This window comes from Phyllobates terribilis, unplaced genomic scaffold (assembly GCF_046119375.1).
Source record: "Phyllobates terribilis strain yellow unplaced genomic scaffold, ASM4611937v1 Scaffold_2__4_contigs__length_985480577, whole genome shotgun sequence".
NCBI lineage: Eukaryota > Metazoa > Chordata > Amphibia > Anura > Dendrobatidae > Phyllobates > Phyllobates terribilis.
In genome coordinates, this window is record NW_027362762.1 from 801926309 (window position 1) to 801941584 (window position 15276).

Consider the following 15276-nt stretch of genomic DNA (forward strand, 5'->3'; position numbering starts at 1 on the left):
AACAATATGAATCCAAAATTGGAACATTCATATTTTACTGCAAGTTATACTCACAGGAGTCTTATGGTGCATTTACAATTATGACTTGTTTGCCGATCGGCATCGATTAATAGCACGCTTAGGCAGAATGACTGCGTTATTGATGCTCACATAATGATCGTTAATAGATGGTTCTCTGTGATGTAGGGTGCCATTGTCATTGCAAGCTTAAAAATCATTGGTGGCCTGTTTACACTGCCCCAATTATCATTTCTAGAAACGCTCATTGTCAATAATCATGGAGTGTGAATGCACCCTTAGAATCTCAGATTACCGTTGATCTTAGAGAGTTGTTATCATCATTGTATATTGGTCTGCTGTTGGTAAATATGGCTGCCTTTTTTCTGTGATGTATTTTGGATTTTTTGTTCTTTGAGTTATTTTTAATTTTAGTCTAAGGACTCAAAAGACAATGAGGACCCTTGATGTGTTGCAAGCTTATGTATTTTGGCCAAAATATCAACCAATATCTCATGCATATTTTATATCTGTGTTACACATATTTTCATTTTTGTGTAGGATGTAGCTAGGCCCTTTAGTGTTGGCTTGGGGAATCTGAGGTGCCTGTTCCTGTGGGGAGCACCACATAGTGCTGTGCAGCCCGCCTGATCTGATATTCTGGCCATTACCAATAGTCTGTAAACCATGAACTGTGCACTACATGTATCTATATGACTGGCGCCTTATACAAGCCTTATCCGCGTGCATTTATAATACAAGACAACCATGAGTGTAGGTTGTTTCATCAGTATTTTGCACCTTTTTGTTTTCCACCTTTATCATTAGGGTCAGCTGCATCTTGTAGTACATTAGTATTGTGACATGCTGTCGGTGAATATGGCTGCCTTTTTTCTGTGATGTTTTTTATTCTCAAAATTGCAAATTATCACCTATCCTCAGTGCATGGGAATTGGAATGATGTGGTTGCCGTGTAATGTGGTGCAGGGCAGTAGTCATCTGGGGCGCCCCGACACATTACATAAAAGTGGAGGTCCTGGCTGGATGTGTAGACATGTGCTGTGAGGGCACTACGCCCGTGCAGCCCGCATGTAACCATTGTTGTCCAAACCGGATGTTTCACAGTTCAATGAGGGAGATCACCATTCCAAAATAAACTCTTTACTGAACTGCAACTTTTATGAATGTTTCCTTTACAAAGTGAAGCATTTTCCCACACGGTTCCTTCCATCATAGTCAATAGTGCTCTCTATGGCCACTGTTTTGCACTACTTTACCACAACCCAACTTTAACACTACAATCCTGAATAGCAAGTTTCATTTACAGTGCCTTGAAAAAGCATACACTGTTTTCTAAATATTTAAAAAATATAAATCTGAAAATTGTGACTGGCATTTGTTTTGAGTCCTTGTGAGTCAATACTTTTTAGGATCACCTTTCGCTGCAATTACATCTGCAAGTCTTTTGGGGTATGTCTCTACCAGCTTTGCACATCTAGAGCCTGAAATTTTTGCCCATTCTTCTTTGCAAACTAGCTGTAGTTTAGTGAGATTGGATGAAGAGCATCTGTGAACAGCAATATTCAAGTTTTGTCCCACAGTGGAATTTAGGTCTGGATTGTTACTGGACCATTCAGACACATGAATATGCTTTGATCTAAACCATTACATTGTAGCTCTGGCAGTATGTTTAGGTCGTTGTCCTGCTGGAAGGTGAACCTATGCCCCAGTCTCAAGTCTTTTGCGGCCTCTAACAGGTTTTTCTCCAGGATTGTCTGGTATTTAGCTCCATCCATCTTCCCATTAACTCTGACCAGCTTCCTTGTCCCTGCTGAAGAAAAACATCCCTACAGCATGATGCTACCATGTTTAACCCCTTTACAGCCCATGACGTATTAATACGCGTCTGTGCCCTGGGACTTAAGAGCTTGACCCATATTAGTACGTCATGGCGATCGCGCGCGCACACAGGCTGTGCGGGCGCGATCGCCGCCGGGTGTCAGCTGATTGTCACAGCTGACACCCGGTACTATGTGCAGGGAGCGGTCGAAGTCGATCGCAGCATTGCGGTGGCTAAGGGGAGGTGACCGCAATACTCACCTCCTCTTCCGGCCTCCAGCGCTGTCTGCCGCTGCTTCCCGGGTGTTGCCATGACGACCCGATGTCGTCATGACAACATCCGGGTCACCAGACAGCAGGAAGATTGTTTGCTCATGCGCAGTGCATGAGCAAACCATCGTCTCGCTGTGCAGCACTGACTGCCTGCATAGCACAGGGATGGTGCTCCATCCCTATGCTATGCAAGCGATCAGAATAAAAAAAGTGAAAGTCCCAGAGTGGGACAAAGTGAAAAAGTGTAAAAACTCTCAGAAAGTGAAAAAAATAAATAAAAAAAATTGAAAAAATATTTAAAAAAAAATAAAAAAAATAATCCACCAAAAATAAAAATATAATGTACCCATCAATAAATATTATGAAAAAAACAAACAAAAAAACAATAAAAGTACACATATAGGTCCGGAACGACCCGACCTATAAAACTATCCCACTAGTTAACCCCTTCAGTGAACACGGTAAAAAAATAAAATAAAAAACGAAGCAAAAAACAATGCTTTATCATCATTCCGCCAAACAAAAAATGGAATAAAACACGATGAAAAAGACGAATATAAATAAAAATGGTACCTCTGAAAACGTCATCTTGTCCCGCAAAAAACAAGCTGCCATACAGCTCCATCATCCGAAAAATCAAAAAGTTATAGCTCTCAGAATAAAGCGATGCAAAAAAATTATTTTTTCTATAAAATGGCTTTTATTGTGTAAAAGCACCAAAACATAGAAAAACGATATAAATGTGGTACCGCTGTAAACGTACTGACCCAAAGAATAAAGCTACCTTATCAATTTTACCACACGCGGAGTAGAATAAAAATTTTTAAAAAAAAACAATTCCTGAATTGTTGGTTTTTGTTTATTCTGCCTCCCAAAAGCTGGAATAGAAAGCGATCAAAAAATATCACGTGCCTGAAAATGGCACCAATAAAAACGTCAACTTGTCCCGCAAAAAACAAGCCATCACATGACTCTGTTGGCCAAAATATGGAAAAATTATAGCTCTCAAAATATGGCAGTGCAAAAACTAGATTTTACAAAATATGTGTCTTTTAGTGTGTGACAGCTGTCAGTCATAAAAACCCGATATGATTCTGGTATCTCTGTAGTCGCATCGACCCGAACAATAAAGTAATCTCATCACTTATACCGCACGAGGAACGGCGTAAAAAATAAACGCTAGGGCTGGGGTTGGGGTTAGGGTTGTGCTAATGTTAGAGTTGGGGTCAGGGTTGGGCTAGGGTAGGGTTAGGGTTGTTTTTTTTTATAAAAAAAAATAAAAAATGACGATATGGCAACTAGTGTTGAACGCAAGTGCTCGCTACTTGAGTTTGCATCGGGTGCTCGGGTATGCATTGAGTATTGCGGGTGCTTGAGTCTCCGCCCCATATGCTTTGCGGGCAAAAAAACCTCACAGGGATTGCCTGCCATGCTCGAGCGATCCCCGCATGTTTTTTTTGGGGTGTCTAATAACCGTGAAACATGCGGGCGGGGACTCGAGCATTTCACTTGAGCACCCGTCATACATGGTGCATACCTGAGTACCCGATGCAAACTCAAGTAGCAAGCACTTGCGCTCAAGACTAATGACAACTTATTCACTATGATGACCTAATGTCATCAAATTCTGTGTCGTACCTCTGGGTTCAAAATGTTCACTATACCCCTTGATAAAATCCTTGAGGGGTGTAGTTTCCAAAATGGGGTCACTTGTGGGGGGTTTCAACTATTTAGGCACATCAGGGGCTTTTCAAATGCGACATGGCGTCCGCTCTCGATTCCAGCCAATTTTGCGTTCAAAAAGTCACACAGTGCTCCTTCCCTTCTGAACTCTGCCGTGCACCCAAACACTGTATTTTCCCCACATATGGGGTATTGGTGTACTCAGGAGAATTTGCACAAAAGTTTTTGGGGTCCATTTTCTCCTCTTACCCTTGTGAAAATAAAAAAATTGGGGCTAAAACATCATTGTTGTGGAAAAAGTTTGATTTTTTTATTTTCACGGCTCCATGTTATAAACTTCTGTAAAGGACTTGGGGGTTCAGGGTGCTCACCACACATCTAGATAAGTTCCCTGAGGGGTCTAGTTTCCAAAATGGTGTCACTTGTGGGGGGTTTCCACTGTTTAGGCACATCAGGGGCACATCCGCTAATTATTCAAGCAAATTTTACATTCAAAAAGTCAAATGGCGCTCCTTCCCTTCCGAACACTGCCGTGCGCCCAAACAGTGGTTTTCCCCCACATATGGGGTATCTGCTTACTCAAGAGAAATTGAACAACAAACTGCATGATGCAATTTCTCCTGTTACCCTTATGAAAATGCAAAAGTGGGGGCTGAAAAACATTTTTGTGGGAAAAATGTGAAAATTTTATTTTTACGGCTCAATGTTATAAACTTCTGTGAAGCACCTGGGGGATCAAGGTGCTCATCACACATCTAGATAAGTTCCCTGAGGGGTCTAGTTTCCAAAATGGTGTCACTTGTGGGGGTTTCCACTGTTTAGGCACATCAGGGGCTCTCCAAACGCAACATGGCGTCCGCTAATTATTCAAGCAAATTTTACATTCAAAAAGTCAAATGGCGCTCCTTCCCTTCCGAACCCTGCCGTGCGCCCAAACAGTGGTTTTCCCCCACGCTTACTCAGGAGAAATTGCACAACAAATTTTGGGGTCCATTTTTTCCTGTTACCCCTGCAAAAATAAAAAAAAATTGGGTCTAAAGTAACATTTTTGTGAAAAAAGTTAAATGTTAATTTTTTTCTTCCACATTCCAAAAATTCCTGTGAAGCACCTGAAGGGTTAATAAAGTTCTTGAATGTGGTTTTGAGCACCTTGAGGGGTGCAGTTTTTAGAATGTTGTCACTTTTGGGAATTTTCTGTCCTAATGACCCCTCCAAGTTGCTTTAAATATGATGTGGTCCCTAAAAACATGGTTTTGTAAATTTTTTTGGAAAAATTAGAAATTGCTGGTCAACTTTTAACCCTTATAGCTCCCCAATAAAAAAATATTTTGGTTCCAAAATTGTGCTGATGTAAAGTAGACATGTGGGAAATGTTATTTATTAACTATTTTGTGTAACATATCTCTCTGATTTAAGGGCATAAAAATTCAAATTTTGAAAATTGCAAAATTTTCAAAATTTTCCATTTTTTTCACAAATAAACGCAAGTGATATCGAAGAAATTTTACCACAATCATGAAGTACAATATGTCACGAAAAAACAATCTCAGAATCAGGGGGATCCGTTGAAGCATTCCAGAGTAATTACCTCATAAAGTGACAGTGGTCAGAATTGTAAAAATTGGCCTGGTCATTAACGTGCAAACCACCCTCGGGGGTAAAGGGGTTAATGGTGGGGTGGTGTTTTCAGGATGAGGGGCACTGTTAGTTTTCCGCCATATATAGAATTTTACATTTAGCCCAAAAAGTTCTACCTTGGTCTCATATGACCAAAGCACCATCTTCCACATGCTAGCTGTATCTCCTACAGGACTTCTTATGGCTTGCTTTCAAAAATGGCTTTCTTCTTGCCATTCATCCGTAAAGGCCAGATTTGTGGAGTATAAGACTAATAGTTGTCCTGTGGACAGATTCTCCCACTTGTGCTGTTGATTTCTGCAGCTCCTCCAGAGTAACCATTGGCTGCTATTTTAATTAGTGCTCTCCTGGCATGGGATGTCAGTTTTTGTGGACTGCCATGTCTTGGTAGGTTTTGCAGTTGTGCCACACTTCTCCCATTTTTGGATGATGGATTGAACAGAGCTCTGTGAGATTTTCAGAGCTTGGCTTTGGCTATTTTTGTATAACCTAACCCTGCTTTGCTCTTCTACGCAACTATTTCTCTGACTTGTCTGGTGTGTTCCTTGGTTTTCATGATGCTGTTTGATCCGCAATGTTCTCAAACAATCCTCTGAGGCCTTCACAGAACAGCTGTAGTTATACTGAGAATAAATAACACACAGGTGGACTCAATTAATTAATTATGTGACTACCAGAGGCAATTGCTCGCTGAGGATTTTATTTAGGGGTATCAGTCTACAGGGGGCTGAATACAAATACACATCATAATTTTCAGATTTATATTTTTAAAATAATTAGAAAACCATGTATTATTTCCTTTACACTGCCCAAATGCTACTTTGTTTTGGTATATCATATAAAATCCCAATAAAATACATTTAAGTTTGTGGGTGCAACATGAAAAAATGTGGAAAAATTCACGGGTTATGAATACTTTTTCAAAGCACTGTACTTGCTCTGCTGTTCCACGTCCTCTTTCAAATAATGCTGATGCTCGGGAGATCTTGACTGGGACACTTTACACATCTCACATACTCAGTCCTGTATAGGCCCGTTACCTTCCAGCGTTATAAGCTTGAGGTCTCGAGGCTAGACGTCCTCTCCTAGGACCTGTTTCTGGAAGGCCACTCTGTCTCTTAAGTCACTTATGCTCCAGATCTCACTATTCCTCTTCTTCGGTCTCCTCTCACTTAGGGTCACCCCAGAATGCGGCACTGCTCACCCTGGACCCTTTGGTCCACTCACTTTGCACTCCAGGCCCTATCTAATTCTCTGACAGGAAATCGTCACTTTACCTGTAAGTCATTCCCCTCCCACTCTGGGCTCATCCAAAATATTATCTCTAACTATCCCTATGGTCAACTACACATGTTACTAACATTACTAATGCACATCACAATTCACATAACATTATATATTACATCATACATGATTTTTCACACTACACCACAAAGCTTATTTTAATAATAAACTTGTTTCTTCAAGACGGAAACGTGGGCAGCATGTCCATATCCTTACAGCTGTGCATGATCCATAGGGGAATGGCCTCAAAAAGCTGAACGTTGCACTCTACTATCTCTGGCAGTCTCATAAAACAATGAATGCAGCATTGGCAGCTAATACTCCATTCTGATGGGGCTTTTTTGAGACTTTTTTAAATACCAGAATGAGGGGGTCTTGTTCTAAGCTAAAGCAGTTTTCCATTGTGATACTTATGCATCGATCTTGGCCTTTTTATTTTACAGGATGATTCACTCGTTACATTAGCCGTAAAAATTGCTGTAACTTCTAAAAGAGATGGCCGACTGTACTGAAATTTGGACTGTACATACTTTGGTTCATGGCTCATGAGAAGTGAGAGTGCAATGAACCTCAGCGACAGCAACGAGACACTTCCTTGCACCAAGTGTTTTCGCCAACCTGTCGCCCTGCCGGTCTTCTCCACTTCTTCATTTGTTAACAATTTACCGTTTTTCATTGTGAAAACTTATTGGAAAACTGAGTCCTCAGAGAGATGCTAAAGTGATTTTCTAAAGAAGTTTAGAGGTCGAAATCTGCCGTCCAAACCGTGTATTGAAGCCTTCTTTGATGACAGAGTAACCTCTAAAGTACTGTGGCCACCATGATCGCCTGATTTAACACTGCCGGATTTTTTACTTGGGGGCCATTTGAAAGGTCGAGTGCACAGTAGCAAGCCACGAACATTACAGGCTCTCCGAGAGAACGTACAGTGAGAAATTCAGGCTGCGACCCCAGAAGTCCTGCGGAATACATTAAACAATATGAAACTGTCGTACAGGCGTTCTTGGATCTGAACAGTGGACATTTTCAACACCTGCTTTAAACCATCAGTTTCTCATTAACCAAGGTATGTACAGCTCAAATTTCAATATGATAGATCTTCTCTTTTAGATGTTACAGTAATTTCTCCTGGTGAAGTAGCGAGTGAATCACTCTTTACTTTATATATATATTCTTGATTAAATAAGTAAACATAAATTATTACAACTTTTTTTTCTGCTAAAGTTTTACGCCTTTCTTTCTTTAAGCCACAAGGAGTGCAGAATGAGGATAGATCATGTCATATTTTGGCAGGCTGAACCCTGGAAGCTTAACAACTAGAGATAAGAAAAAGATTAACCGTACTATATCTGAAGATTATGAACACAATGTTGTAAGTTGTGTATGACACAAGATACACACTCCCAGCGTTCTATGCTTCCAGCCATCCGGATAGCAATATGTAGATAATCTGAGCCTCACAGCCTAGCTCTGCAGCATACTTCACAGACCACAGAAGTTTTGTGAATATGAAAAGTCACCATTCATTTTGGCAAGTCCCAGCCGGTGAGCTGTGTGTAGTTTTTTTTTTCCAGAAGAGGAGGGATAGGGAAAGCCCTTGTTTTTTTTTTATTGTGCTCCATTCCTCCCACCCCTCTATAGAAGGAGGAGAGACAAAGTCTGATGACTAAAAACTTGTAAAGATGTGTATTCTATGAAGAAGACGAAAGGGCAGGAAGCTTATTTAGAACATGGGTTTCTGATTAAAACCCTCAAGAGGAACATTAAAGGGAGAAGGAAATTTGTCCTCAGGCAGTTCTCTTCTCTCACAAGCAGTCTATGGAAGGAGAAGACATGGGCACGTCAAAGTCAGGCAACAAAAGTTCTGCAACTAGAGCAATTAAAATAGCCCTGGTCATCTTCATATGCATCACAGGGATCCTCGCTTTACTGCTTCTACTAGGTAAGTAACTATTACCACAACTTGTGTAAAATTACGAGTTTCATTGGACTGTCTGAATGACAAGCGAGTAGCAAATAGGTTTTATCTAAATGAATGAAACGCAACAAATGAATGTAATAGATGTGTAGTTTACCCTCACTATAAAAAGTCTCTGCTCATGGGTGATGGGGGTAAACTAAGTGTAAAGTTAGTAAATGTATATAAACTAGGACCATTTTGGTTAGGGCATCACAAGAAGAGGGGCATGTAGCCAGAAAATAAGAAAGATACTTTATCTTTCGTTTACATTGGATAAGATAAAGGATCCAGTTCAGTTTCTTGTGCTGCAAATGGATACAGTAATGCTTATTTTGGTATCATTTGCATCAATTCCATTGACCTCCGTTTGTCAACTCTTAAAAAGAAATACATTTTTCATTCCATTTTCAATAATCAGGTCAAGAAGCTATAGAAAAAAATGCTATAACACTATGATCAGTTTTTCAACTTGAATTATTGGTCCACTGACATTAATGAGAAGAAATAATTAAAAATGCAGAAAAATATTTTTTGATCGAGAGCTTTGTTTTTTTAAAAAATATATCTGGTCTATTTAAAAAAAGAAATGATTAATGGTTTCTGTCACGTAGCTTTATCAAAGGTCTTCAATGTTATAAAGTAATGATGCTCAGATGCTGGAATGGAATAGGATGCAGTTTTCTCATTTCCATTCCATCCTAGGCTAGGGTCACACCAGCGTATTTTCTCTCACCCAAGAGAATCCAGACAATTATGCTAATCACACTTTGATCAGAGTTTTATCAGAGTGTGATCAAATTTTTTCGGTAGAGGAGAAGATGGAAAAAAAATATCTCCATCTTCTTCATTCTGTTACTCCTTGAAAATCTGGCTGCACTCAGATGTCATCCGAGTGCAGTCCGATGTTTTCCACAGACTCATTGACTTGCATGGCCGAGTGCAATCCAATAATCAGGTTCCAACTCACACATGCAGTCACTTTTTTTCCTCGGACCGGTCCTACTCCGAAAATAGTCATGTGCCCGAGCCCTAAAAAATAGATAAAAAATTACCTGTTGTTTAAATCAGGTTTTGTGCTACATTTATTTATTTCTTTAATTTTGCCTGAAGTTAACTTCCCTTTAATTCTGTCTACACTTACTGGGGGGCTTGTGTTGGAGCTGTGAAGAATAAAAAAATGGATTTTATGGTGTTGGTGCTTTTGCTGCTGGCAGGAGAACACTACTTGGATGATGGTTTCTTAGCCTGTCTGCTTCCCCCTCTTATGTACTGAACTCTATGCACACCGGCCAAGCTGGTGTCTGCCCATGTACCTGGCCATACATAAGCTAATTTCTCCCAAGGTAACCACGAGGGGTGGACAGACCATCGGTGCAACCGCACAGGGAACCAAGAGGTATGGGTGGTCACTTCTGCCTCCGAAGCAGGTATAATTGTGCATTATGATGAGCAAAGAGCTCATATATTGTTCTTATACAGGGGTCTCTTCTGTCTATTTCTGCATATGGAAACCAGTGCTCCAATATTCCTCTGTATCAGTCAAACTCTCCAAGGTATCTGAAATGATTACAATGGATACAATTCTGATCACTCTGAAATTGGCATTTTACATGCTGTTTATATACGTATAGCAATGCGTAAAAGGTTGGGGCTATGTTAGCAAACAGAAAAAAAACTACTTTTAAAGGCATTGATATTTTGCATAGACAATGTTAATACATTAAATCAGTGTTCCCCAACTCCAGTCCTCAAGACCACCAACAGGTCATGTTGTCAGGATTTCCTTATTATTACACAGGTGATGGAATTATTACCTGTGCAGGTGATGCAGTTATCACCTGAGCAATACTAAGGAAATCCTGAGAACATGACCTGTTGGTGGGCCTTGAGGACTGGAGTTGGAGAACCCTGCATTAAATGACTATGGGCCTGTGGGGCAAGAGAAATATCTCTGTTTTGCCAGCACTCGATGTCAATCACAGCTTTTTTTAAATTCTGATTCTATTCATGCCGTAGTTTCCAACCTTTGGATACTCTGTAGACCAGTTCTTTCTGTTCTTCCCATTTTTTATGGCGTCTTTCAATTGCTTGATGTTCATTCCCTAGTCATTCTTGATGGTGTCAGCCAATGGGTCTTTGGTCTCCCCAATTTTTCTTTTACTACTGACCATTCTGATTAGCAACTACTTTTCTAATTGCCCTCACCACATGTCCAAGATAGGTTAGTTTCCCTGTCTTGCCTTCCAGGGACAATTCTGAGTTTATATGATCATGAACATCTTTGTTGGCGATCCTAGCTGTCCATAGAATTCACAGAAGTCTTCTGCAGTTAATTTAAAATTACTGATGCCAAATGTTCTTCCTGATGTTCCTGCCTCCTGACTACTCATAGTTATCTTCCACAAGTTTCACCTTGTTCCTATAACTATAATTTAAATAGAAAGTTATAAAGTTATACCTTTTAGCTGTTAACTGGAAAGGTTGAAAGTACAAACTTAAATTTCTCCGTCAGGCATGAAAAAAAAAAAAAAATCCTATATTTCTAATGAAAACTTCAATGTGGTTTCAATGCTACTTAATAAAGGCCATTAGTTGTAGAATGAAAATTACATGGGATGTTTAGGCTGTCAATACACATCAGGTTGCTGTCATTTGGCCAACAGGTATCTCACAGAAAAGTTGGGATGGTTGGGCATATATGTATAGTTAAAGGGATTGTACGGTCATAACACATTGGTGACCTATCCATAAGATAAGTCATCAATGTCAGATTGTTAGGGTTCCAAAACCTAGCACCCCCACAATCAGCTGTTATTTATTCTGGCAGCCATCCTATGTAAACACATAGAACAAAGCTGCAAAGCCATTCAAAGTGTAGTGGCTACTTTTGGGTAACGCAGAATAGCTCCTAATCCAGATAATAGGAGTTGTTCTGTAGTTCATGGCAGTGATCACTGCACATTGAATGAAGCTGTGCTTTGGAGCTACGTTTAATGGGTTTACATCCGGTGGCAGTCGGAGCAAATAACAGCAGATCAACAGAGGTGCCAGGTGTTTGACCCCCAATAATCTGATATTAATGTACTATCCTATGGATTGGTCATCAATACGTTGTGCCCAGAAACCCTTTAATGGGGAAAAGACAGTAAAAGAGTTAGCTGCTCCCAGACTCCCTCCTCCAGGGGGCAGCTTATCTTCCCAGTGTTTCCTGCTGCCCAATACCTTTTGGTAACAAAAGGATTAGGCGTTGAAGTACCATATGCTCGATTCTTCCCCCAACATCATCTATCATGACAGGGTCAAGAGACCCCACATTAGATGAATGGCCCGACCTGCCAAAAATAAAGTTCAGCTGACTTTAATCTAATGTATTGTAAAGCGCTGCGGAATAAGTTGGCGCTATATAAATAAAAATTATTATTATTATAATGTTTATGAACTGTTTTAGAATTAGCAAATAGTAATTAGCTTGTCCCTCACTTTACAAGTTATAGTTAATGAATTCAGGGTAGTTTAATAAAATAAAAAAACTATACTCATCTCTCAGATATTCATGTTTGAACAGAATGAGAAGGCTGCAGCCGATCAGTTACCGCTGATTGTCCGCAGAAGTCGCGTGACACTCATAGAGGACGTTTCTGCCCAGTGGCGGATGCAGTAGCGAGTGTGGAGGAGTGGTGCCGGTCCGGGAAGTGAGTATAGTTCTCTTTCTTTAAGAAAACCAACCTGGGCCTATTGCGTATAGATTGTAAAGTGGTGGACAGCCGTTTAACTCTGATTTGCATTTGAGTAGCTGTGTTGTGTCTTTCTTCCCACCTAAGCGGGTGATGTTAGAAAGTTCTACAAAGATTCGATCCTGGACAACAAGCATAGTAATGTTTTTGCAGTCATGAACAATTCTGCCCATTTCTGCTGGAGTGGCCGTAAAATGAATCAGAATAAACTGAGACAGATGTTTTATGTTACTATGACTTCAACAGAGAACTTTATTGCCATGTAAATCTGGTTGAAAGTCTTGCCTGAAAAGTCTTTGATCTTGGACAAAAGCTTAGGTGTGATGACAGACGAAAACCAAACCTGTCAGTCCCTTAATTGCTCTAGTTTACATTATGCAGATAGTAATAATGATCATGAAGACAAAGTGGCCATCAGAGTCCCAGGCAAGAGATCCTGCAGTCACCGAAGCTGGGACACAATAATGGCCACAAAAGTCCAGCAGAAAACAACTCCATTATGCGCTGAATTTGCGGCCAACCACTTGCCCTTAGGTGTCATTCTTATGAGTTAACTGAACCGCACATGTTTGACCTTGTTAATGATACTTGTGTGCAGTGATGGCAATAAAGATTACGTTGCAACCATATGTGGCCATATGATATACCGAGCATGTTTTGTATAGCCGAGGGTCCCAAAAACCCCCAGTTGTAAAGAGTTGTAAAGTTTCCAACCCTTTGGATTTCAGTTATTACAAAACTACAACTCCCAGAAGGCTGCAGGATCTCAGGGCATGTTAGTTTTTTAACAGCTGGAGAGCTAGAAGTTGGTTATTGCTGCCCTATAAATTTCATAGCTTGACATGTGTCAGGGGAAACATATAACAGGTTTGATGTTTTGACTAGAAATGTATGCTTTTCACATTAAGTGTTGTACATTTTTTGCAGGAATTTAAGAACTGTTTTGTACTTTCATTCTTTCCATTTATCCCAAAAAAGTGTAACTCCAATTAAAAAAATAAAGGAGAAAAGGACCTCAGTAACATAAATATATGCAATGCCCCTGTATATACCTAGCGTATATTGCACTTGTTACACTGTATAGAGGCAGAGGTGATCCTCACCTTCCTAGAGCTAGAACTTTTTGTAGTTTTCATTTGATAGAATTACATCTAACATTACATCTACACATTTTAATCATTACTATTTTTGGTTACATACAACTTTTTGATCTCCTTTTGCTCACTTTTTTTGGGAAGGCAAAGTGACTGATTATGCACTATTGTGCATGTATTTATTTATTTTTTATTTTGTCTTTTACCTCATGGGATAAAAATGTAATTTTATAAGCTCCTATATAGTCTAGCCAAAGACTGGACTTCATATGTGTGCTGCAACAACAAATATGGGGGCCTTCATTAAGCCCCTGACTGCCATGTCGATACATACTGCTGCTTCATTGTAATGGTATAAAAGGGGCCTATTCTGCCAATCGGTACAGATCCAACAGTTGGATCCTCATGACTCTATAAGTCATCAAAAATCCTGTAGATAGCTAATGTTATCTTCACAACCCCTTTAAAGAGAACCTGTCAAAGGGTCAAAAGTAAGCAGTTTTTGCTCTTATCTTATTTTTTTTAAATTTGCCATAGGGTTCCATAAATATGGTCCTTTTTATTTAGGGCTAATTTCTTTGGTCTTTACAAGGGGGTATGGCTCACAGATTCTCTGGAAAAGACCATAAAAATCAACACTGACTCAAAAAACTCATATTTGTGTACATGTATGGAGGATTAAAAAAACAACAAAAAAGAACAAAACAAAAATGGAGTGCTCAGGGAAGAAAATAAGAGCAAGAAACTATCCACTTTTGACCTTCTTAAAAGTCCTCCCTACAGCAATTGCTGGGCACTGTCCCGTGACCACGTATTCATTTGCAAGAGAGAAGCTATAACACATAGCTGTTGCCACAATTACCGGGATTGGAGAAAACTCCAATCCAGGCTGTTGACTTTAGTGCAGCTATCAAACTTGTACAAGATTGTTATAAAATAAAATTATGTATTAATAATAATAATTTTTATTTATATAGCGCCAACATATTCCGCAGCGCTTTACAATTCAGAGGTTCATATACAACAGTCATAAGTAACATAGATAAAGATAATACAATAGTTAAAGCAAAAATAATGACGACCCTGCTTGTAAGAGCTTACAATCTACAATGAGGTGGGGGTAACACAAAGTACAGGGGCTTATTTACAATGATGGTCCAGCCATCTTGAGGGGATGAGGGATAGATAAAGGCTGCATGAGCTCGTCACCAGCCAGTATCTGTAGTGATTTTGCGTGCGGTGGAGTTTGGTGGAGACTTATGTTTGGAGAAATAATGAATGGGCTATAAAAATATAAAAGGACTTCGATTAGGGAACGTGAAAGGCCACCCTAAACAGGTGTGTTTTTAGAGAGCGCCTAAAACTGTATAGGTTGTGGTTCATCCTAATTTCTTGGGGTAGAGCATTCCAAAGAATAGGTGTAACTTGGGTGAAGTCTTGGAGTCGGAGCGGGAGGTACGGATTAGTGTGGATGTTAGTCGAAAGTCACTTGCGGAGCGTAGGGAACGGGTAGGCTGATAAACAGAAATGAGGGAGGAGATGTAGGGGGGTGCCGCACTGTGGAGAGCTTTGTGGGTGAGAACGATCAATTTAAATTGCATCCTATAATGTATGGGCAGCCAGTGCAATGATTGGCATAGAGCAGAAGCATCCAAGTAACGATTAGCCAGATAGATGACTCTGGCTGCAGCATTAAGGATGGACTGGGGAGGGGTAAGTAAGGCTGCAATCACACTGCTTTTTGGATTTGCAGTTAGCAGTAATTGTTGGGAAG

General features: G+C 40.0%; 1 protein-coding gene across 1 annotated transcript in view; it reads left to right on the top strand.

Annotated features, from left to right (window-relative positions):
* Positions 1 to 8183: 8183 nt before the first annotated feature.
* The window catches only part of PHEX (phosphate regulating endopeptidase X-linked), a 401425-nt gene continuing 394332 nt past the window's right edge, over positions 8184 to 15276 (top strand). Inside the window, exon 1 of the mRNA XM_073667505.1 lies at positions 8184 to 8656. Within this exon, the coding sequence (XP_073523606.1) occupies positions 8533 to 8656 (124 nt within the window). The 5' untranslated portion in view covers positions 8184 to 8532. The remainder of the gene's footprint in view (positions 8657 to 15276) is intronic.